Here is a 26113-nt window from a genome sequence, read left to right as displayed (position 1 = left end):
TGGGTAAACGATCCTGACTCTCAGAAGAATGTACTACAAGTAAAGAGAATAGGAAATCCCTCCTATGTCTTGGAGACTTCATTTGATCTCAAACTACTCCCTTAAGAGAGCAGAGCAATTCAAAGTTCAAAGACCGGGGTGTTGAATCCAGGGTAAGACATTCTTGACTATATTTTCAGCCTCAGTTTCCTTAGTTGGTAAGATGTAGATAGACCAGGAAGATTTGGGGCAAGGTCCTGCTTCTCTCACATCCTGTCTTTATCCTCCACTGATCCCTTCTCTGTTCCTCAAATACAACATTCCATCTGCCTCTTCCAGCCTTCCTGCAGCATGGTGTCCTGCAGGTGGGGCCAGACCTTCTACTTCACCTCAAACTGCTGGCTTCGGTTCACACCTTCCCTCCTGCAGGAGCCATGCCTCAGTTCTTCTTCCTCCTGTGTCTTCAGAGAGAGAGAGAGAGAGAGAGAGAGAGAGAGAGAGAGAGAGAGAGAGAGAAGCAGAGGGGCATGTCTATATCTATAGGAAAGAAGGAAGAGAAGTTCTGTGTGTGTGTGTGTGTGTGTGTGTGTGTGTGTGTGTGTGTGTTTTTACCATTAGACTGAAGAGGGATTGATTTTTGGGCTTGCCAGTTTGAACATTTTTGTTTTTGAGTTATTTATATATATTCCTCTTGTGTTCTTTTCACACTTTGTTGGAGACATCTTTTTCCTTTCTAAATTTACTCAATTAAGATACTATCAAAATTTTGAGGTCATTACCAAGTAGACAACCCTGAACTTCCAGGGTAGGGCCATCCCTTGGCAGATGTACCAAATGAGTGAAGTCTTCCTTGTCTCTGTCCCCAAGAACTCATGAGATTTCCCTCGTTCACTTGGACTGACCATCCTCCTGTGGATGCTGATGCCTGTTGCTGGGCATCTCTCCTCAGCAGGACTCACTTTACATCAAGACCCCCCCCCCCCCCCCCTACACTCAGACCTGGGTCTTCTTTGCCATCACTGGGAAACAGAAACTGACTGATTCAAAGAAGCTCCTTATTGCTTCCTCCTCCTGTCTTCACAGACTCTCTGTTCCTGGTTTGCCAGCCCAGCCAACATGTCCTCTCTCTCCCATCCAAACTCACCTTATTCACCTGCAGCAGGCAGCCCTTCCCTGTGACACATATCAGGACCCTCCTCCAGGGCATCCACTGTCTGATGGCACCTACACAGAGTTTCTTCATGCTCCTCCATCATCTCTTCAGGGGCTGGTTGGCACCATGTGCTGGGTCTCCAGGACTCCTCAGTAGCCCCAAAGATGACCTGCTGTTCTGAGTTGCCAGGGGTCTTTGTAGCTTTAAGTGCCTGACTTTCTCCTATAGGAGAACATCTATGGGGTTCCCTTTTGCCCATAAATATTCTTTACCATGTCCTGTTCTTTGTTCCCAGTACCTAGGTGATTAAAGCTAATTTGATAAACTGAGATGGCAATTATTCCATTTGCTTGGAGTCAGTAACTTTTGCATTTGTAACAGGGATTTTTAATGCTTGACACTAAAAGGATGATTAATTATATGCATTTCAGGTTCTTGGACAGGTTAATGGGGAGAAAGGTCAGGAGACAATGTTTTAGCACCTTTCCTTTTACATCCTGGCCCCTTCCTACCTTCCCAGACTTCTTACTCTTTACTCTCTTCCATGTACCAAGGAATCCCACAGCACTGCCCTTCTTTGCTGGCCCTTGAAGAAAGATCTTCCATCTCTTGTCTCCCTACATTTTTATTGCCTGAGCCCCAAACCTGGAAGTTCTGCCACCTACCTCCTCTCCGCATACAGGCTTCCCTGGCTCCCTTCAAGATACAATTCTGATTTCAACTTTTAGAAGGCCTTACCCATCCCCCTGCTGGTAGCACCTTCCCTCTGATATCAGTCAATCAATCAACATTAAATTTTTATGGTATTTTATTTTTTCCAATAACACATAAAACCATTTTTCAACATTCATCATAATTTTTTTTTCAAGGCAATGGGATTAAGTGGCTTGCCCAAGGCCACACAGCTAGGTAATTATTGAGTGTCTGAGGCCAGATTTGAACTCAGTTCCTCCTGACTCCAGGGTCAGTGCTCTATCCACTGCTCCACCTAGCCACCCCTTAAAATCTTTTGAGTCTCAAATTTTTTCCCTCTCTTCCTTTTTTAAAAAAGATAAGAATTTTATGTAAGTCAGTCAACATTTATTAAGCTGCTATGTGCAGGCATTTTGCTGAGTGGTGGGGATCCTGTACCATTTGCACTGCCTTATGTGTGTGTTCTATGTCCATATAGACAGACCTCCATATGTGCATATAGTAAGGAGCTAGCCCAGTGAATGGGGGAGTGGTGTGAGGGCCAAGTGAGGTCACATTGGTAAAGCGCTCCACACAGCATGGGCCATGGAAAGGGACAGAGAACTGTTAGCTGAATGGACATCTATTCCGCCCTCACAGAAGACTACTAAATTTAGGAGAGCGTGAAAAGAGCAATTCAGTGCAGAATTTTAAGACCCCCTCCCCCCAGGATTCGTTCCTAGAAGTTGTTGAACAGATTCCTGATGGCTGATGGAGTCTCCCTGTAGTATGTCACATGCCCTTTTACCACTAGTCCGGAATCGCACCGTGGAGCAAGCTGGGAAAAGTCTCGGGGCCCAGACTACCATGTGAGGTTGTATGGGGAGCAGATCATTCGTATTTCCTTCTGGGCCCTTGAAAAACTTCAGCCCTCCTACAGGTTGCTGCTGGGTGTCTTTCCTACTGGCACAGGTGTGGGAAGGTGAGATGCTCAGTATCCATGGAGGTAGTCCAGCTGTTAGAAAAGGCTCTGGGGGAGCTGGGGGGGGGCAGGGGGGCCAGTGCCCACTTGCGTTTTAGAGAGTTTCTCATTCGTGGGAATAGGTGCAGGCTAATCCGCTGTCTTTCTGCACTCCTCATTCTTTCACACTTGTGTTGACTCTGGGGGCAGCTGAGGTAGATTCTATCTGTTTCAAATCACTCTTAAGTACTTCACATGATGGCTTTAATGTCTTCAGAACCCCAACAGACAGCTCCCTAACAGGCACCAGTCCTCAAGCCTTTACTTGTTTGGCAAAGGTTTAAAAATGATTTCCCAAAATGCCATTCATTATAAAAACCCATTTTCTTTCTATTCTCTTCTGTCCTATCTTGAATCCTGAGTTTATGCTCTTTTAGAATAATCTAGCTTCATTTTTTTTTTAGGTTTTTGCAAGGTAAATAGGGTTAAGTGGCTCGCCCAAGGCCACACAGCTAGGTAATTATTAAGTGTCTGAGACCGGATTTGAACCCAGGTACTCCTGACTCCAAGGCCAGTGCTTTATCCACTATGCCATCTAGCCGCCCCAGCTTCATTTTTCTTCCTGTTTCGAGTATAGAATTTATTATTTTTCTTTTTTTTAGGGTTTGGTTTTTTTTTTTTTTTTTGCAAGGCAAATGGGATTAAGTAGCTCGCCCAAGGCCACACAGCTAGGTAATTATTAAGTGTCTGAGACCAGATTTGAACCCAGGTACTCCTGACTCCAAGGCCGGTGCTTTATCCACTGCACCACCTAGCCACCCCCCCAAGTATAGAATTTAAAACTGGCAAATATCATCTAAGAAAAAAGAATCTGCAGCTATATTAGGTCACTACCAAAGATCAAATGGTAGATATTTGTATAAAGCAATATTACAATGCCTGGAACTTAAATGCTTATTCTCTTCCCTTTCCTAGAATCAGATTTAAATATAAGATGTATTTATTTTATAGAATGGTAGCACAGTGCTTTGAATATAGTAGGTGTGGCAGCTAGGTGGTATAGTGGATAGAGCACTGGCTCTGGAATCAGGAGGATCTGACTTCAAAGTCAACTTCAGATTCTTAATTGCCTAGCTGTGTTACCTTGGGCAAGTCACTTAACTTCATTGCCTTAAAATAAAATTTTAAAAAGAATATAGTATGTGTTCTATAAATAATTCTTAACCAACTGTAAACCTGAAAAGAGATTAACCTATCAGTCTACACAAGAAAGACCAAATAGATCTATTATCTAGTCTGAGAGACAATATGGCTTAGGAGGTTAGAGGAGCTGGGCTCATTTTCTGACCCTGGCATAGTGAAGCCAAATGACCGTACACAATTCACTCCATCTCACTATTCTAGGAAACTATTTAAGACTGTCCATTGGAAAGAAAGTGCCATTCTGTCTTTGGAGGTCCTTGTCCTTGAGTCCCCATCTTTCCTGTTGTCTAGAGTTCATCGACTCTCTCTCTGGAGGTCAATAGTATTTTGTATCCAGATCTTCCTTGCTAAGCCTCACAGGTGACTCTCCATCACCTCTGCCTAGCCTGAACTCTTCCCTCATCTTCATCTCTTAGATCCCCTGGCTTCCTTTAAGGAATGCCACCTCCTCCAGACCTCTCTGGGTCAGCCCTCCCTTGTGAGATCACCTTTCATCTACCCCTTGTTTCTCCTCTGTGTTCTGATGCCTGCACTTAGACTACCCCCCCCCCCCCGTCCCAGCCCTCAACAATACAGTGATTGGCATATGGTAAGAGCTTAGTCAATGCTGTTGATTGGTGATGTATCATAGGCTTACATGTCTAAAACCAGAGGGAACTTTATTAGTTCTACCCCATCCTCTTAGGGGCCAGGACCTTGCTGTGGTCGAAGAGCTGAAGTGAATTTCCCAGGTTACTACCTGCCTTCAGCAGGTTTTCTGACTCCAGATCAACTCCAGGTCTTTCCTCTTCCTAGCCCTGACTCAATAGTGTCACCATCTCTGAAGAATGGGAATTGTAGAAGCACGTGGTGGACCTCATAGATGACTGCCCAGCCATGCCCTTTCATGAAAGCTAGATGAAAGAATGGATGGAGGGCCAGAGAAGACCAGAGTCCTGATCTAGCCTTAGAAGTGTTTTCAAGAATGGAGAATACCATCTGTATCCAGAGAAAGAATTATGAACTTTGAACAAAGACCAAAGACTATTACCATCAAATTAGAAAAAAAAACCCGTTATATTAAGGATATGATTTCTCTGTCATCACATTCAACTTAGATCAATATATAACATGGAACCAATGTAAAGACTTAACAGAATGCCTTCTGTAGGGGGTGGGGAGGGAAGTAAGAATAGGGGGAAAATTGTAAAATTCAAAATAAATAAAATCTTTCTTAAAAAAAAAAAGTGTTTGCAAGTCACTTAACCTCCGTCTCCCTCAGTTTCCTTATTTCTGAAATGAGGATGAGAATGGCAACTGCCTCCCAAAGTTGTGGAAGGATGGAGCCCTAAAGCAGCATGACTGCCAACCATCATCATCATCATCATCATCATCATTTCTCATGATGAATTATTTACAAGATCTGGAAGTGGGGCACCATGGAGGAAATGAAGCATTTCCTGTGTTACATGGACAGTACCAGACCCTGGCAGTATAAAAACAGAATCAAGTCAGGACCCCAGACAAAAAAGGCAGCCCACCTCCGGAGAGAGAGAAAGTGAGCCAATGGACTTGGAGTGCAGAGCAAAGCATGCCTTTTAACTTTATTTTTCTTGTCTTTTTTGGATTAGTACAGGTTTCATTAGCAAATCTCAGTCCACGAGCATTTGTTAATGGCTTCTTTGAGCCAGATACTGTGCTAAGGGCTGAAATCAATTCTTTATCCCAAATAAGATGGTGAACAAGTTTCAGCTAAATCTTTAAAGAAAAGTAATTAATTATAGAAAAAGAGACCTCAGAGAATAAATGTAAATAATTCTGAAGCAAAAGTTGTTTTGTTGCTGTGATTATTTATTCTATCTTTAAATTTTTGAACTGATTTAAAAATGAGAAGATTTAAAAAAAAAACCCAATAGGCAACTTTCCCACCAGGCTTCCTGACAGGAGATAGGGCAGATGGGTATTCGATCTGGGTTGCAGATCCTGCTATATCCCACTTGAAAATGCAAGAACAGCAGCAGCCAGATAAAAAGGGGACCTGGCACCCATCAGCATTCAGCCCCTTCCATTTGTGATGCATGTTAGGAAAATTCCAAGATCTGCTTATGATATCTGTGGTGGAAAAATAGCAAGAGTAGAGATTCCCTGTCTTACTTTCACTGCTTCATGCCTCTCATTTTTTAGTTAGGTTTTATTTCTATCACAAATTAAGTGGAATTAGAGCATGATTTATGATAATTAATCAGCACCTAAATTCTTTTCTATCCCTCTGGGCTTGTTCCATTTACTGCCCCCGATCATTTTACATAGTGAAAAATCTAGTTGTGCAATACTGAAAGTGTACATTATTTATAACTAGCAGTGGGTGGCTTCTTCCTCCCTGGAACTGCACACAAATAGGTAGCTGATGCCCTTGGGCAGTAAAAGAAAGGCTGCCGGCAAAACCAGCCTCCTGGGATAGTCTTAGAGGGACCAGCAATACATGTTATCTGCAAGGTTCTGTTTTTTGGAGGCAGGGAAAGCTTTTCCAGGAAAGCCCCAGACACATTGAAAAACCACAGTGAGAATGGCAGTAGCAGGAGTGACCTTGCTTAAGCATGATAGCCCTCACACCGGGATAGCCAGGGGTGCCCAGAGGTACTGCTACTCTGTCCTAAGACATTAGAAAGGTAAAGAAAGAAAGTGATAGACCTTACCCAAATAACAGACTCTCTGAAAATTAGAAAACAGACATCAAGGAATATTAGAATAAAATCAAGAGTAGGGGAAAAAACAGCTGAAATGTAAAGTTATCTCCTATTAAAAAAAACTAATCTGGAAAATAGGTCAAGGAGAGAAATTTAAGAATCATTCGGACTTCCTTAAAACTGTGAACAAGGGGAGGCTAGGTGGTGCAGTGGATAGAGCACTGGCCTTGGAGTCAGGAGTACTTGAGTTCAAATCCGGCCTCAGACACTTAATAATTACCTAGCTGTGTGGCCTTGGGCCACTTAACCCCATTTGCCTTGCAAAATACTGGAAAAAAAACTGAAAAAAAAAGACATGGACACTACTATATTTCAAGAAATCATAATTGAAAACTTTCCAGATCAATTAGAACCCAGAGGTCCAAGTAAAAGTAGAAAACGCCTTCAATCATTTCCTAAAAGAAATCCTAAAATGAAAATTCCCAGAAAGAAGATAATACTGTGAAGGGAAGAGTTTCAAGTAAAATAAACATGATGATCTAAAAGGGAAGTATTAAAAGGAAAAAAAATTAATTAGAAACTAAGGAAATATCTGTCAGTTGAAAATGGCTGGACAAATTGTTTAATTTCAGAAAATATTGCTTATAAGCACAGGGAAGTATACAGAACTGGGAGCACATTTTATACTAGGACAACATTATAAAACAACTTTGAAAGACTTAAGACCCATGATAAATGCAGCCATGCTGTGTCTTCAGTGACTATGCAGAATGTTACCCACCCAGCTTCTGACAGAGAGGATATAGAAGGACTCAAGTGCAGAAAGAGACATGACCACTATGTAGATTCATTTGCTTCCGTTCTTCCCCTTTTCTTTCTTTAATTGGAGGGAGATTAAAGAGGTAAGTTAGAAAAAAAGAGGGCCACTCAGACATTTCAGAAATTCACAAAAGCAAACCTAGGAAAGTTGAGAAGGAAGCACAGATAAGCTGTACAGTTTCAAAAGTAACATTGAATTTAAAATACTTTTTTTTATAAGGCAAGTGATATAAAATGGAAATTCATAGTTTCCTGTACAATCAGGTTTTTTTTTGGTTCTGCTCTCTATATGGAAAATGCTCTTTTTTGATGTGTAGATTTTTAACAATCTTAAAAAGAAGAGATGATATGAGACTGTAGGGGTAAAGACAGATGCAATATTAAACTGATTAAGGAAAAACTAAGGAATGAGTGAGCACTTAAATAAAAATAAAAATGGTATGGCAAAGCTAACAGAATTATTTTTGAAGGCTTTTTTCAAAGTTTGATATTATAGAAAAATTCTTATTCCTGAAGAACTCCCATATTGCTCTACAATATACATTTTTATCCCCCCTTTTTTCTGGATTTTTCTAACATCAGATTTGTCTATTGTTTTATACACGAAGCCCCTCCCCCAAATTATAAAAGCTTTTAGTATGATTCCTAGTAGCAGAGGGGGAAGGTAAAAAGTCATTTCCTCTTATCAGCTATTATACTGGTTTAATATCTCATGGTATTTGCAAAAGTAATCTGAGCTGCATCTGCAGCAGAATTCTACTGCAAATCTGCCCTCAAAATGGTACCTTTGCTTTTTAGGGCATAGCAAGTCTTGATACTTGAGGGGATATAAAAGGCTACAAACCTACAGAGATACAACTTTGGGGGCTTCCTCACACCTCATCATATTTCTCCATTATTTTTTCCCCTTTAATACACTAAGTTTTATTACTAAGGAATTTGAGATGAACAGAACAGTGTTTTTTCAGAGAATGCAAACTGTAATTCTCACTCTTATTTTTGATCACTGGGTATAGGATCAACCAAGTTGAAATCTGGAGACTAAATATGTGGGATCTCTCCACCCCTCCCAGGCTTATTTTTCTTATATTTTAATCAGCCAGTGTTTGGCATACATGTCTCATTTTTACTGGCCTGTCTTTTAATTCTTGTTGTATTGATTTGTTTGTTTGATTGTTTTTCCATAGTTGAAATCAAGTGACTTTGATGTCCTGAAGAAGCTGGGGCCACTCCTGGAAGACATCTCAAGCACATACCCAGAACCTGTCATTCAAGAACTCGCTGCTGATCTCCACATCACCATCAGTACTCACGGTGCCTTCTCCACCGATGTGGTCAGTGCAGCTGCGGAGGCTACTCTGAAGAAGGAGCCAGGACAGGTCAGGGTGCAGGGACAGCCTCCTAGCAGATCTCAGAGAAGTTCTGAGGCTGATGAGATCCAGACACACTTGGGCCAGCAGCCCCAGAGGGAGATCCCCTGTGCCACTCCTCCCACATCCTCTCAGACCCCCGGAGCCAGCCCCAGGCAGCGTCTCTCAGCTGAGAGGACTGCTGCCAGCGAGGGCCCCAGAAGCACCTCCCCAGAACAGTTTCAGGAGGTTCTCTTGTCGGCCTATGATCCTGAAATTCCAACACGGGCTGCTGCCTTGAGGACTCTCTCCTGCTGGATAGAACAGAGAGATCCCCAGGCCCTAAGGACCCAGGAGAAGCTTCTGAAGGTGAGCAGCGCACCCTAGAAACCATCTAAGTGGAGGAGGGAGTGTGAAAACCATTTCAGTTGAATTCTACAATCATGTATTAAATACTTAGTATAGTCCAGTCAAAAAGCACCTTCATTCTGGGGGGCTGGGGGAGTCACAGTAGGTACACAAGGGGGATGATATAGTAAAGCGAAGAGGGAGGAAGGGACGATTGTTCATTCCAACAAGGAGTTATTGACCATCTGCCCAGTCTTGATCACTGAACTTGGACTTGGGGGGCTTGTTATCTCATCAACATGGGCATTCCCTCCTAGGGTGCAAGTGGAAATCCCTTTTATGCAGGATCACTCTTTGTATGTTATCCCATAAATCCTCCATGTAGATTGCACTCAGCACATGGGAGATCTTCCTTTGGTTCTATTGATATTTGGTGTTTCAGTTGGGCTGCCCCATCTGTAAGACTGATGTCTCTCCCTTCCGGGTTGGATAGATCCTCAAGAAATGGACAACATGCTTTTGATAGTCTTCTCATTGTGTTGTAGAGATAAGATAAACACTCACAAACCAAGGCAATAATTCTTTTTTTCTTTAAACTGGATTTGTGACTCTGTTGGCATCAGAACTTCCTGGTGAGGAAGCTCCCTCCACCTAAGGAGATTGGCACTGTTGCCTGTGCCAGTGAGAGTTTAAATGACTTAGAGTCATACAATCTGTACGAGCCATAAACCAGACTTGAATCCAGCTCTTCTTCATTCATAGACTAGATCACTAGTCACTGTGCCATACTGCCTTATTAGAGAAGGAGGCAATTTAGTTAAACTCAGTCATGGCATCCAGATGTGTAGACTAGAGAGGAAATGCTCTGGCCATCAGGACTTCAATGGTGTTGACACTAAGCTTTGTAAACTTGAGGTCTTAGAAGGAAGAGTTAGGAGTAGGAAGGTGAAGAGAAAGAGAGGGTGTTCCAGATAGAGAGCAGGAGTAAGAGAACAAAGGCAAAGGGATACCCTTTTCACATAGATGGATCTAATTTAAAAAAAAAAAACCTTGCTATGGAAAAGTCACTGTTTCTGTAGCTCTTCTGCTCCCTTTCATACCTCTCCCCGCTTGGAGAGGGTTAGGACAGAGCTGGAAGGTGTCCTATATTGTCACTGGCTCTCTCATCATCCAGTAGGTTTCTGATGGTCTAGATGCTGGAGGTCCTGTCTCTCGCTAGTCCCTCACTAATCAGAGGGAGGAAAAGTGACTTTTAATTGTGCATTTGTTGGTTTAGGGACATGGCTCAATTGTCTTTTTTTTGCTGACAACATATAACCTTCTTCCATTTACTTTCCCTTGGAGCTAAGAATCACATTAGTGCCAACTTTTACTAGTCAGAAACTCGTCACCTTTTTAAGTGATCTAACCAAAAATGTGCATGCAGCAATCTGTCACTCAAAACTGATATCATTCTTCTTGGCTCCTTTGGGATAAGCATAAAACAGAATGTCTCCACTTGTAGTGAGCTCAGCTGTCACCAGAGAGTGCTTGTCTACAGTACCGATGATTTTGTTCCTGTCTTTTTTATTTTTTACTGTTACTTTCCTATCAATATGTAATAACATCACTAGTGATTTCATTCATTTCAACAAGTTATTAAATGCCCACTTGTGCAGAGATAACTGTGTGTCTGGCCTCAAAGGGCTTCCTTTCTACCCCAGATAGTAATGTAGGATAGGCCATCTTCCTAACAAAGGAAGGTGGGAGAGCTTTTTGTTTATTAAATTTAAAAATTGAATTCCATATGTGCATTTTGTTTATTCTACAAAACTTCAGAACTTTACAGATTTTCTGGGCCCATTGTCTGTAAAAGAGAAAAAAAGAAAATTAGTTTTTGTGTTGAAGATATAGGTCTCCTAAGTTGTGACTATTTTTTATGTTTTAAGACTGCTTTATTTTGTGATTTCAGGTATTCTTAGAGAACATGGAGCATGAAGACACCTTTGTGTATCTGTCTGCTATTCAGGGTAAGTTAGTTCTAGTAAAAAGCTTTATCAGCAGGATCTTTCCTTTGCTTTGTTCATATTTTTCAAGAATTTGTGTTTGCCAAGAGTTTTGTACTCATAGGCCCATCCACAGTACCCTAGACTTCCTCCTGCCAAGTAGCCAACCCTCTCTTTTACTTCACTACTCCAATGGATACAGTCTCTCCAGTGATGCAGATATCAGCCCTTCTGGCAGGTCCATCCTGTGGTTGCCTCTCTGGTCCATGTTTTCCCATTGCCTCACTACATGGGTCTGCCCAATGACCTGGAAGCCTGCCCACATTTTTCTTGACATCAAAAGGGCATCCGTGGACTGCTTTGGCTCATTCTTTGCCTGTCTTCTCTTCCATCATACATTTTTATGCTGACACTTTTTTCTCCTTATCCTCCAAGTTCTTCAATGATTGTATTTTGCAGCCTACTCTCTCTCTCCTGTTACGTGTTTCTCCATTCCTTTCTGTGTGATATTCTTTTTTGGGGGGGGACTTTTTTTTTTAAGTTTTTTGTAAGGCAATTGGGGGTTAAGTGGCTTGCCCAAGGCCACACAGCTAGGTAATTATTAAGTGTCTGAGACCAGATTTGAACTCAGGTACTCATGACTCCAGGGCCAGTGCTCTATCCACTGCACCACCTAGCTGCCCCTTCTGTGTGATATTCTAAAGATAATATTCCAGGTCTCACTTATACAACAAAATTTCATATCAGTAGAACATAAGTATCTAAAAGATGAATTTTTGTTTCCTTGAGAAGTTTAGGGTCATTGATGGAACTTTGTAATTTCCCAAAAGGCAATCCAACCCTCTCTTCTATTCACTCCCAGGTTTGACTTGTTGTCTGTGTGCTCTTTTTGTCCCAGATATACATAATCTTGGAAAAATCTCTCCAGGTTGCTTTTCCAAATACATATCAGAATCTGAACAGTAGATATTCTATTTTTTAAATTTTAACAGATCTATTTATTTATTTTCACATTAATTCAGTAGCCTTGTTGTGAAAGTAAACATGAACACCCCCCCCTTCCCCAAAAAGATAGAGAAACCTCAAGAGAAATGAAGTGAGAGAAAAAAGTGTACTTCAGTCTGGGTTCAGATATCATGAGCTTTTTCTCTGAGATGGATTGCATTCTTTCTCATGAGTCCATCAGAGAAGTTACTTCCAATATTTTTTCCCACAGATGCTATTGTTAACTGTATTTCCCTCCACTCCCATTTATTCTATTATCTCTCTCCTTTCCACCCTGTCCCTCCTCAGAGTATATGACTCCCCTTTCCCATGATCTTCCCTCTTTTCTATCACCTACCCCCCCCCCCTTCACCTGTTCCCTTTCTCCCATCTATTTCCTCTCATTTTTCCTCTGGGGTAAGATAGATTTCTATACCCTATTGAGTGTGTATATTATTTCTTCACTGAACCATTTCATTTCTGATGAGAATGAATGCTCACTCATTTCCCCTCACCTTCCCCTCCTCCACTCCATTGCAAATGCTTTTTCTTGACTCTTTTATGTGAAATATCTTAACCTATTCTACCTCTCCTTTCCCTTTTTTTCAGTACTTTCCTTTATCAGCCACTGACTCCTTCTTTATAATATCTTATACCATTATATTCAGCTTCCTCCTGTGCCTTGTCCATATATGTTCCTTGTAACTGTTCTAATAAATGAGAAGGTTCATATGAATTATCAGTATCATCTTCCCATGCATGAATACACGCAGTTCAACATCATTAAGTTTCTCATGATCAGTCCTTCCCTTGGAGATCAAACTTTCTCTTCAGCTCTGGTTATTTCATCAGAAAAGTTTTAAAGTCCCCTATTTCATTGAATGTCCATCTTTTCCCCTGAAAGAGCATGTTCAGTTTTGCTGAGTAGTTGATTCTCAATTGTAAGCCAAGCTCTTTTGCCTTCTGGAATATATATTACAAGCCCTACAAGCCCTTAATATAGAGCCACAGTGGTTAAATTGTTTCTGGCAACTTGTAGTATTTTCTCTTTTGCTTGGGAGTTTTGTAATTTGTAATTTGGCTATAATATTCCTAGTGGTTTTTTGGGAGATCTCTTTTAGGAGGTCATTGGTGGATTCTCTCAATTTCTACTTTATTCTTTGCTTCCAGGATCTCAGGACAATTTTCCTAGAGAATTTCTTGAAAAAATCAAGTCTAGGCTCTTTTCCTGGTCATGACTTTCAGATTGCACATAATTTTAAAATTATCTCTCTTGGATCTTTTTTCCAAGTCAGTTATTTTTCCAATAAGATATTTCACATTTCCTTCTGGTTTTTTTTAAGGTTTTTTGGGGGGGTTAAGGGGCAGTGGGGTTAAGTGGCTTGCCCAAGGCCACACAGCTAGGTAATTATTAAGTGTCTGAGGTCGGATTTGAACCCAGGTACTCCTGACTCCAAGGTCGGTGCTCTATCCACTGCACTACCTAGCCACCCCCTCCTTCTAGTTTTTCATTCCTTTAGTTTTGTTTTACTGTTTCTTGATTCCTCACAAAGTCATCAGCTTCCTTTAGATCCATTCTACATTTGAGGGAGTTATTTTCTTCAGAGAGTTTTTTATTTCCTTTTCCAACTGACCAGTTCTGCTTTTTAAGGCATTCTTCTCCTAATTGGACTCCTTTTGGACTGCTTTTTTCCATTTGACCTATACTGGATTTTTAGGATGTAATCTTTTTTTGATGGTTTTTTTTGTATCTCCTTCACCAAGCTGATGACCTGGTTTTCATGATTTATCTGCATCACTCACATTTTTTTCCCAATATTTCCTCTCCTTACTTGCTTTTCAGAGTCATTTTTGAAAGTCTTCCATAGCATGAGCCCAATTATTGGAGGCTTGGGATGTAGGAGCTTGGACTTTGTCATCTTCTGAGTGTGAATTTTGATCCTCTATGGGACGAAAGTAATTGTCTATAGTCAGGTTCTTCTTTTTCTGTTGTTTGTTCATTTCCTCCCATAACCTGATTTACTGTACTTCCAAAACTTTTAGGGGTTTTTGTTCAACTGCCCCCCTCCCTCCAGGGACCTTAATTCCTTCAAGATCTTATAAGAGACTCTGACCACTCTCCTGGCCTGTGCTCTGGTGGATGACCATGAGCCCTCCCCTCTGCTCTGGAACTGTGAGGGGGGGTCCCTGCTCCACTCTGACAATAGGGGACCTAGACTATGCCCTGGATCTGAGTGTGGGCAAAGCCACAGAATCCTGCCCAGGGATAGCAGAGAAACCTCTGCAGTCTCTCCCCTCCCCCTTACCATCCGTAGGCTGAGCTCTCCGGAAGCAACTGCTGGGGGGCTCTGCAGATTCCCAGGTAGGGGTTGCTCTGAGGCTGGCACTGGCTCGGGCTCGCTGCTTACTCTAGTGTGGCAGAGACCCAGATGCCCTGCAGGCTGTTCCTGGAAGGCTAGAGCTGTTTGCTCCACTGGCAGACAGGGCTGTGACGCCCCACCCCACCCCCCCCTCGTGGAACTTTCCCTCGGATCTACTAAGTTTTCTTGGACTGTGAAATTGTTTCACTCAGTCTTTCACACCCCCCTCTCAAATTTGGTTAGAGTCATCATTTTACAGCTTTTGGAGCTTTTTGGGGAAGTGTTTCCTAGGAATTCCTGCCTTCATGCCACCATCTTGGCTCCGCCTCTAACCATAGGTATTCTTCATCCAATTGATCTTTCCTGTGTGAATGGATGATTAGTATGAACTCAGATTCTAAGTGATTACAAGGCTGAATTGTTTTAGGGACTAATTTTTTTCAGAATAATTGTGTTACTTTTTTAATTATGTAAGTAGACATTCATTTCAAAAAATTGCTAAAAATCTTCTGTTGTTTTTGAGCTGCTGAGAAAGGAATTTTCCCTGGTTCAGCCACTAACACAACCAAATTCATAGCCAATTACCTATTTGTAAAGGTCCACCTCTATCTATGCATATGTGTTTATTATACGTATGCACACACACACACACACGTACACACATATGTATGAAAATCAGATATTAAAAAACTCAGTCTTCACTAAATATGACTCAGGAATCAGTTCTTAACTCACTCAATTTAGAATACTAACTGAAAGAACAGACTGTTAAATGTACTTATAAAAGAATTTCTGAGCTCATGGTGGAGATACATTATTTGAGTAAACTACTCCAAGCAATTGCTTCATCTGATGGTAGAGAATGATCTGGAGGGCCCCACCTTCCACAGATATTCCCTTTTCAGTTTCTACTCTGCTCTGGATCTTCTCCATTGTAGATACTGAGCACACTTTGTAAGCTGACACTATTTTACACCTCACCTGATATTTATCATCAAAAGGGAAATGAATGAGATTATTTGTTTTGTTTCTTTCAAGGAATCTTGAGTTATTTTGATGTGTAGATGGAATAAGCCTTGTTCAAAAAGATGTTTTGAGGTAATATTTTTCTTTACTAAATAGAACGTTTTTTCATAATCATCAAAGTTAATACAGTGAATTCTAGGCAGTCATATGTGAAATGGCAAAGACATGTTTGTTGAACATTGATTACAAAAACCTGTACTTTCCTTACTAACATTTCTTTTCAAGAAGATACTTGATTTGTATATAAACAGGGAATTATATAATGGTTTTGTAAAGGTGGGAGAGTTGGCATCTATATGTAGTCACTGATGTTTTCCCAGTTTCCATTTTTTAATATTAACATGGTGAGGAGTAAAATGTAGGGGAGAGGGGCAACTAGGTAGCTCAGTGGATAGAGCACTGGCCCTGGGGTCAGGAGTCCCTGGGTTCAAATCCGACCTCAGACACTTAATAATTACCTAGCCGTGTGACCTTGGGCAAATCACTTAACCCCACTTGCCTTGCAAAAAAAAACTAAAAAAATGTAGGGGAGGGGGCTAGGTTCTAAATGGCCTTGAATGCCAAGCAGAGGATTTTAGATTTATTTCCAGAGGTGATAGGGAATGACTAGACTCTGTTGAATTGGGGGTGGGGTTACATAGTAAGACCTGGACTTTAAGGAAATCACCTTATTGGCTGAATGAAGGATGAACAGGAGTGAAACAAGACCATATGGCAGGTAGACCAACCAACAGCTATTGGAATAGTCCAGGTGCAAGGAGATGAGAACCTGTACAGGGTGGGGACAGTCTCAGAAGAGAGAAGGGGGTATCAACAGATTTGATAAGAGGGAGGGGGAGAATGAGAGAAAGTGATGCATCCAGGATGACTCCTAGGTTGTGAGTCTGAAGACTGAGAGGATGATATTGTCTTCTGTTATTGTTTGTCCTTCATTCTTGATTCTCAAAGAAGACCATGACATCAGGGAGGTGTTGCCATGACAAGCACGTGAATTGGATTTGAGTGAGGGGAGGGGGAGAGGGGGACTGTGCTAAGTCACCAGTCTCATTTTCTCCTCCAAAGTCATCTGGGTCCAGTGATCAGATATGAATCAAGATGACTGGAGATGGCTCTGAATATGAGGCAGTCAGGGTTCAGTGACTTGCCCAGGGTCACACAACTAGAAAGAGTCAAGTGTCTGAGGCTGAATTTGAATTCAGATCCTCCTGACTCCCAAGGTCAGTGCTCTATCCACTGTGCCACCTAGCTGCCTTCACAGGGAAGGTAAGAGGGGCCAGATTTAAGAGAAAGATAATGAGTTCAGTTTTAGACATTGAGATTAAAATGTCTTTTGGACAGCTGGAGATTCAAGATTGCAGGTCAGCAGAGAGACTGGGGCAAGACTTAGCACAGAGATAGGTATTAATTCCACAGGAGCTGATGCGATCCCCAAGTGAAGTAGTATAGGGGAAGATGAAGAGAGGTCCCTGGACAGATCTGAGGGTCATCTATGGTTAAAGGGTATGATCTAACGGAGGATCCAGCAACGGAGCAGTCAGGTGGGTGAGAGGGGAACCAGAAGAGAGGGGTGTCCCGAAAGCCAAGAGAGAAGGAAGTGTCAAGGAGGAGAGGGTAAATGGCCTCTAGTGCTTGTGTTCTTAGAAAATTTTGCTTTCAGTGCAAATTCATGTTCAGAATGACTTTGAGAAATTGTGCTTGATATGATTTGAAGATAATTTGCATAGAGATTTAGTTGATAAGTTGAGTGACCGTTAGAACATAGAAGGGAAAGGGCAGAGTCATGACTAGATTAAGGGGTTATCATGGTTTAGTCATAAGAGGAGGAAGTATTAAATAATTATTATAAGTAATAAATTATTTAGGAATAAAGAGCCAAGGGAAAAGATTTTAAAAAGAGGGAGGAAATCAGTAGTGTAGAGATGACCAGAAAAAAGTCCTGTCCCCAGGGAGGCCTGATGGCAAGAAACCCAACCTGATAGATGAAATAAAAATCTCAAATGTCTAAAATTGATCTACTTTTTTGAAAAATAACCCATTTTTGTTCCCTTTCTAAGAAACTTAAGGACTGATGAAAGACTGCCCATTGATTTCTGGGAGTAGAAGGTCCTGATATGGTGGCAGGTCACTCCAAACAGGAACTGATGTGTTACCCATAAGCATTCACTTTTTTGATGATTAGTCCAGCCCATTGCTTGAGCATCTAAGTTTTTAGAATTTAGAAAGGTGACAAAACTTGTACCTGTTTATGTTTGTTTTCATTCATTTTAATTAGTGCATAAATCATTTACTGGCTAATTTGGTTGATGGAGGGCTTGGGTTTTTGGCTCTCTATCTACTCTCCAAGATGGGCAATTTGAAGCTAATTGATGTTTTTGGTACTTGTAACATATACTTAAGGACTAAAGCCTTGGATGAATTTCTAATAAAAAAGGTGGAGCAGGAGTTTCCTGCCTGGTGCCTGGCTCTGTTAATGGTAGTTCTTCCATCCCCTACCACCCACCTAAAAATGACTAAAACCTGCCAGGGGCAGATCTGATGATTTGGTCTCACAAGCTGACAAGACCAGCAACCTTTAGAAATGATCTTATACAAACAGGTTCACCTACTTGTGGTTCATGTGGCATTTATTTTAGGAATGGTAATTTGTTTAATGTTTGGTTCTATTTTATTTTTAATTTTTCTTCTCAATGTAGTTTAAATAAGTGACTCTTTGTGAAACACAGACTGTTATCCCTCTTTTAATTGATTTAATATTTTGAATTTTTGTCGTAGTTTCTCATCCTGCAGATGGCAGGAGAACAGGCAGCATGACCCTTACCTTACCCATCTGGTTTACTCTTCTTGGAAGAACTCTCCATTTGGAAAAGAGGGAACCAAGATGGCAGCCCAATTCCTCCTTATTTCTCTCCTGCTTTATCTCTGCCTTCGAAATCCTTTTCTTCCCTCATGGCCACTCGGTCATCACCTCATCCATTAAGCTGGCGCCAGTCCCCCTAGCTGAAATTGACCGTTCCCTCCTCATATTTTCCTAAAACTCTGCCAGGATCTTTCTTTCCCCCCGTATCACATTCTGCCGGGTCTCACAACTACTCATGTCCTCGCTGTTCCATTTGCCACCCCCTCACCCTGTTGTCAGCTCCTCATGACAAGGACTGTTGCCGTCTTGCTTGAGCCTCACACACAGATTCCAAACTAATATTTGCTGAGATGAATATGATATTGAATTCAACTCATTGGACATAGGGACAGCAACTGGTATTATATAGTACTTTAAGGTTTGGAAAGTGCTGGGCAGCTATGCCATTTAATGTTCACAATAGTGCTGTGAGGTAGGGGTTGTAATTATCTCCATTTTTACAGAGGAGGAAACTGAGGCAGAAGGAGATTGACTTGTCTAGAGTCTGAGTATCTGAGGCAGGATCTGACCTCAGGCCTTCCTAACTTCAGGTCAGCTACTTAATATTGCTTTCTAAGAATCACTGAGTATGCTATTTATTGATAGTTCAACTTGTAATTATGTCTATTGAATCAATGTACCTATTTTGCATTTATTACATCATCTTATAACCTTGGTGATAGAACTTATATATAGGCATATCTATGGATTTATAAGAATATATGTGTATGATATATGGAAGAAAATAAGGTTTTAAAAATATTTCTGTGAATTTTCATTATCCATTTTCTAATTACTTTTTACTGTGGATAATGGAAAACTAAGTTTATTTTCTTTTGGCTACAGTATGATTCAAAATAGCTCACATTTGTGATACTTTAATACTGAATGAAGAAATTGAGGTAAAGATGGACAAGAATTGAAAATTCCCCAGCTGTTGGCTGAGTGACAGCCTTAGTTATAGCTGTGGTTCCTTTTTCCTCCAATTCTTTTTTTGCTTTGACTCATTTCTTTTGGACTACAAATTATAAATAAGTACAGAATATAAATAAATAGTAAGATGCATTGGTTCTGTAACTTAACTGAGGACTGATCGCCATATAAATGTAATTTTCAATTCACAGAATCACAGGAAGATAGAACTCGAAAAATTCTTGTAGGTCTTTTATTCTATTCACCTTACAGATGAGGAAACAGACCAAAGGAAGAAAAGGTGATTAATCTAAGGTCACAGTTATGTAGGAATTCTCTTTGCATGATTGCTTTAGATATAATCACACTTTCTTTTGTGTTCATTAGTTTATATATTGACTCACCTACTTAATCTTTCCTCTTGTCTTTGTTCTCCTTCCTGCTACATTCTAAGAATTTTTCTGTAGAGGAATGGAGTGTTTGGTGCCCTGGTATTCCTCTCCTGGACTCAGGATCTTTGGAAGTGTTTGCTGAGGTGGGGTAAGCACAGTGAGTGTGCAGAGATGGCTGGGTGATAAAATACACTTTATTGAGGAGTGGAAAAAATAAACTAAAATAAAGAAATCATGACCAAGCCTAAGGAGTCCAGAAGAGCTGCGGATAAGCCAAATGAAAGAGAAGAAAGATTTAGGAAAACAAAGAAGGGGCCCTTTGCTTGATGCCCTCTCTCTGCCCTTTGATAGTGGTCTTCTATGACTTCCAAGACTTGCGAAGACCCAGGATGACCTGACTTGATATATGCAAGCTCCCTATGTCAACCAACGTTCTGTTAGGCATCTCCAAAAGAGACTAGTGGGGCAGCTAAGTGGCACAGGGAATAGAGCACTGACCCTGGAGTCAGGAGGACCTGAGTTCAAATCCAACCTCAGACACTTAATAATTGTCTAGCTGTGTGACCTTGAGCAAGTCACTTAACCCTATTGTCTTAAATAAAAATTAAAAAAATTTTTTAAAAGAGAGATTAGTGATGCTTTGCCAAATGCTTGTCCTTAGATTCCATGTTTTTCTCTTTTATCCTCTTCATATTCTATTGTGGATATTTTTTTGGGAAAACTATTTTTACAGAATGGACTAAATGTGGCATTTATTTTAGGACTAAAAAGAAGTTGATTGAAGGAACTCACCCCTCGACCATTCTTTTTTGTTGTTTTTTTGCAAGACAGTGGGATTAAGTGACCTGCCCAAGGTCACACAGCTAGGTAATATTAAGTGACTGAGGCCGTTTGAACTCAAGTTCCCCTGACTCCAGGACCAGTGCTTTATCCACTGTGCCACCCAGCTGCTCTCACCCCTCAACCAGGAGTCTCTGTGGACTCCTCGTACTTGATGTCACCATAAAGAGGGTGCTTTAGAAACTTTTATGTTAAGCCTTCCAAGTGGGACTTTTTAATTTTTGAGTATATATGTGAAAAGTACCATCCTTTGCCTGCCTACATGGCTAACTAAGCAATTCTAGAGAATTCCTGTTACACTGTGCTCAAGGATCCCCTGAGGAAGTATGTGCTTCCTTTGGGAGTTACTCAGATTTGGAAAATGTCATCCTATTGCATTGAATAATTTTGTTTTGTTTTGTTTCCAAGGCAATCAGGTTAAGTGACTTGCCTAAGGTCACACAAGTGCCTGAGACTGGATTTGAACTCAGGTCCTGCTGACTCCAAGGCCGGTGTTCTATCCACTGCGCTACCTAGCTGCCCTTTGTATTGAAAAATGTAACCTCCATATTTAGGCCAGTTCTATTATAGAAGTATTCATCCAGACCAGTCCTTCCTGGGGCACCTCTGGGGTCATGTAATTAATTGGTAGCTTCCATTGGTTATCAAAATAATTGCATTTTTGGATACTTAGATTTTGATTGAGAGAGAAAAGAGTAAGTCAATTGCTATAGGAGTATTTTGGAGCAGATACCATATAGGAGATAATCACATTTTTAGAAATTATTTTTTATTATGAACTTGGATATTTGCAGACTTCTCGGTGAGGCTGACCATTGCTTTAAAATGTTTCACTGGCCTCTTTTCTTTTTTGTCTCTTGCTTCCTAATAACTTCCCTCTCTTGTAACAAAGAAAGGTTGAGCAGAAACATACAGATCACCCCCTCTGTATTGAGAAGGGAAATGTATTTCTTTGCTCTCTGGAAGGAAGATTCTGATGACTACCTTGACCAAATCCTGGCCCTTGTAAAGATTGTTGATCTTTAAAACTTCTATTAGCAAAATGAACACAACCAAAACAGATGGTGATGAAAAAGCATTGGGTTTCATTGGCTGCAGCCTGGACAGACAGACCAATGTTTAATCCTTCCCAGTTGTGTTGCTCAAAATGTGAAAATCCCAAGGCTTGTCATCATTTTAGGCTGAACAGGATGCTTGTCTGCCTTGTTGCTTGTACATTTGAGTTGACACTTTTCAGATCTGAATTTAGAAACAGATTAATACAAGTGAGTGAGACAAACATGGTGTGACTTTTCTAATGGAATATCCAGAACCTCAGGGAACATGTCATAGTAAGAAACTACACTCGTAGCTCCAGTCAGGACTATTCCATGTTATTTAACACAACTTGAATTTCATTCCAGAGAGCGCTGACTTTCGGCACTTTAGAAGAAAATATAGTGCTGAATTCTGACCCTAGAAAATAGGTATTTGAGCCAAGCAAGTCTCTACATGCTCCGTGTGACTGTGGTGTGGAGTTGCTTCAGCCTCCCTATGAGCCTGAACAGATGGCTCAGAGGTTTCCACCATGGCAGAAGGGCTGCAAGAGCTCCATGTGGAGGAACTCAGCTCCTCAGGGAAGGGGCCTCCAGCTCTTACTTATTCATTACCCAGTTCCACTCATTTCCCTGGAAAGGCAGAAAGTGCTTTGGCTTTGACCCAGAGGAGCCGGGTGCAGGTGCCTTGTCAAAGTTCAGTTATCAGATCTATCCAGATAGCTTCAGTGGTAGTCCTCTGGGCGCCAGTCCTTCATCAGCAGCTGCCTGTTGGACATTTGGACCTTGGGCTGCCAGAGGCATCCCACGTGTCCAGAAAAGTTACCTCTCCCCATGCCCTTCCCCCAGACAGATGGCCTTTACTTCTCACAGTCTCTTCTCCCAAATCCAAAGTGATGATGGTAGTAGTAGAGCTGGCGATGGTATTCGCAGTAGTGGTGCTAGTATTAGTAATATTAGCAGTAATAATAGCAGTAGTGGTATAAGGAGTGATGGTGGTGGTAGTAGTGTAGCAGTGGTATTCATAGCAGTGGTGCTAGCATTCATGATATTAGCAATTTACTATCTTATTTGATCCTCATAATAATCCAGCAAAACTGGTGCTGTTATTATCATTTTGCAGCTAAAGAAACAGAGGCAAACAGATACACAGCTAGTAATTGTGACTCTGGGCCCAGTTGTCCTTTCTCCATCACTACCTTGCAAGCCCATCTTTTAAGTTTAATAAAAAATAATTTATAAAAATGTGATTGTCTCTTATTTGGTATCTGTTCCAAAATATTCCCATAGCAATTACTTTTCTCTTCTCTTATTCAAAAGCTAAGGTAGAAACAAATCCTTAGCTTCACCAGAAATGATGAGTCTGTTTCCCTGAGCCCCTTGCAACCTGACTAATCCAATTTTATTTTCCACTAACCCAGACATGGTCCTTTTGGAATTGAGTCTAGCACTCAATCATTTTAGCAGTGGTGTTACTCAAAGCAGCTCATATCTAATATTTTTAAAGACACGCATAATAGGAAGTAAAAGTTGAACATAGGTACAAAAACACTTTCCAGAGAACTCTGCCTTTGGGGGGAAAAAAGGTCTATCATCCTCCTACATTAACTTAATTGGTTCTTCTCTATCTCTCCTAGTTTCAGATATTTAGAGCTAGAGGGGCCTTCAAAGCCCCCTTAGCCAATTGGCTCATTTTATAGGCAAAGAGACTGACATGAATAGGAGAGGAAGTTTGGGGACCACTTCAGGGCAGCCAATCAACTTGTGAATCAGAGCACCGGAAGACCTGGGTTCAAATCCTGCTTTAGACACTGATTTGCTGTATGCTCCTGAGTGAGTCACTTAGCCTCTGTTTGCCTCAGTTTCCTCATCTGTAAACGAGGATAATAAGAGCAGTTGCCTCCCAGGCTGGTTGTGAGAATTAAATGAGGTAATGACCATAGAGTACGTAACCCAGTGTGAGATGTAACCCTCCCTCCTCCTGACCCCCCCCCCCCACAGCACTACTTTTCCAACCTAATGTAACTATCTCATTTTGTTCCCCATGGGGAGGCAGAAACAGGGGTGGGACCGTGTTGGGTCACTACTGCCTCAAGGCTGAAGGAAAGAGGAAAAATAAGCTCAATTTTAGGAGTATTTTTTTAAAAGGGGGGGAAACAGAGGAATGAGGGTGATGAAGTGGAAGCTAAGTGCAGTTTAAGAGGGAAGAGGGAGCAGGGGTCAGATCAGCAACAGGGGGTCAGAGAGTCACAAGTCTGATGGATAAGTAGGGAAAAGTACAAGAATTTTAGTCTTTACTCTGATATAATAGTGTAGAATTCACAATTCGCAATCCTGATCATATCTGGCCACTGGACCCAGATGGCTGTGGCGGAGAAAGTGAGGCTGGTGACTTAGTCCAGATCCCCCTCACTCAAATCTAACGCAGGTGCTTGTCATGGCGTCAACTCCCCTGATGTTATGGTCTTCTTTGAAAATGAAGGCAAACATCATACCATATTGTTTTGGACATAGTTAATTTGCATATTGGCTCTCCCCATTGGATCAGAAGCTTTTTTTTTTTTTTTCTTTTCAGGTTTTTGCTAGGCAATGGGGTTAAGTGACTTGCCCAACCTAGGTAATCATTAAGTGTCTGAGAGCGGATTTGAACCCAGGTACTCCTGACTCCAAGGCCGGTGCTTTTATCCACTGTGCCACCTAGCCACCCTCCCCCCCAGAAGCTTTTTTGAGGGCAGGAACTGTCTTTTGCCTTCCTTTGTATCCCTCCCCCCACACCCCACCCCCATGCTGAGCATAGGGCCTGGCAAATGGTAGGTATTTCATAGGTTGGCTGAATATTATTTAAATTTTTTTAATTTATTTTTTTCCAAATAAATGCAAAAACAATTTTTAACATTTGTTTTTTAAAATTTTGATTTCCAAATTCTCTTCCTGCCTTTCCTCCCCCCCTTGAGAAGGTAAGCAATTTGATATAGATTTTACATGTGCATTATTATTTAAAAATTGTTTTAAATGTATAAATTACATTCATTTCTCAGAACTCAGTTTCCAAACCTTCCCAACAAAGAACTGAAACCGTAATGTTGTAGGTGACAAAATATAAAGAAAATTTGAAGGAACTTGAACATTCTACAGCTCTTCCTCAGCCCTGACCTGGTGTGTCTGACAGCATGGTGCTCTGGGATTTGAGCCAGAGGCCCTCTGTTCAAATCCTGGCTCTCCACAGGTGATTTTGTGCAAAAGAAAAAGTCTGGATTTGAGAATCTCTTCCATTTTTTTTCCTTCTATAAATCCCATGTGACTCATTTTTCAAAAAGAGACTGATAGGGAAATGGAACAATTGGATGATGCCCAAGCCCTATGACAGGTGCAAATAGGAGCAGCCGATCATCCCATTTTCCCGTGCTCCAGCTGACTCTTATCATGATTGTCATCGTGGCGTGGATGTGTGTGCCCCCCCCCCATTTGATAGACAAGCCGGAGCACCTGAGCACAGCTGCGATTAATGAACGGTTGCTTGGAAACTAGGTCAGGCTAGCAGCTTTCCTGCCTTTAGGTGATGGTTGCTTTGTTAATTGTGGAAAAAAATTCCTATTTAGTTAGAGAAGAATGTATCCATTATTTCCCTTCTTCCTAAAGTCACTAATTGGTAGGTAATTCCCAAGTATTGTGGGACTTCACAGTATATGCAGGGTCTTTAATAGCATGTGACAAGATTGCATTTCTGACAAGGGACACACACTGAGAGTTCCCTGAGAATCTTATAAACCCATCCACTTTTACTTGACTCTGACTTGGCTTTGGAAATAATGGTAAATTCATTCAATACTCTTTTTTTGACAGAAGTTACAGTCTGCATTCGATGTCAGATTTGCTTGAAATTATGAATAGCCAAACTAATATTTTAGAGGGAGGAACACCAAGGATGGACATATCCATTTAGCATGAAAGATTTTATCTATCTTGGTATCTTAACACTTATACCTGGCTTAGAATCAATTGGTCTAGTCATCTCATTTTACAGATGAGGAAATTTAGACTCAGAGTAATTTAGCAACTTTCCCAGAATATAAGGATATAAGATTTATGACCTAGGTGCTGTGCTAAGCACTTTTTTGCAAATGTTATCATTCTAGTGAGGTACAAATTTGTATTGTTCCCATCTCACAATTGAGAAGATTGAGGCAAAAGACTTATGTAGACTCACATAGGCAATAAATGTTTGAGGCTGGACTTGAACTCAGGTCCTCAGAGTTTTTTGTAATCCAGATATTTAATATATTTCTCTTACTAAGTGTAATGGCACTTTTAAATCCCAGAGTGATGATGGTAGTACCTCATACCTGCATAGTGAAAAGGGCTTTTTTTCATAATAGTCCTATCAAGGATGGATAGTAAATGGGTTATTATTCTGTTTTACAGGAGAAAAATCAGAAGTAACTTGTTTAGTATCACACCACTCATTGCCTTTTTTCCTACTACATCTTGTTGAGGTCTCAAATTTCTCATTCATGGCTGGGAAGTGTCTAATTTT

The 26113-nt window shown here is 41.0% G+C and overlaps 1 protein-coding gene across 1 annotated transcript in view; it reads left to right on the top strand.

Annotated features, from left to right (window-relative positions):
* TANGO6 (transport and golgi organization 6 homolog) overlaps positions 1 to 26113 on the top strand; it is a 226473-nt gene that overhangs the window by 60427 nt on the left and 139933 nt on the right. The window contains exons 13-14 of the mRNA XM_074200615.1: positions 8641 to 9171; positions 11102 to 11159. Of these exons, the coding sequence (XP_074056716.1) occupies positions 8641 to 9171; positions 11102 to 11159 (589 nt within the window). The remainder of the gene's footprint in view (positions 1 to 8640; positions 9172 to 11101; positions 11160 to 26113) is intronic.

Source organism: Macrotis lagotis, chromosome 1 (assembly GCF_037893015.1).
Source record: "Macrotis lagotis isolate mMagLag1 chromosome 1, bilby.v1.9.chrom.fasta, whole genome shotgun sequence".
Classification (NCBI taxonomy): Eukaryota; Metazoa; Chordata; class Mammalia; order Peramelemorphia; family Peramelidae; genus Macrotis; species Macrotis lagotis.
This window is presented reverse-complemented; position numbering and strand designations above follow the sequence as displayed.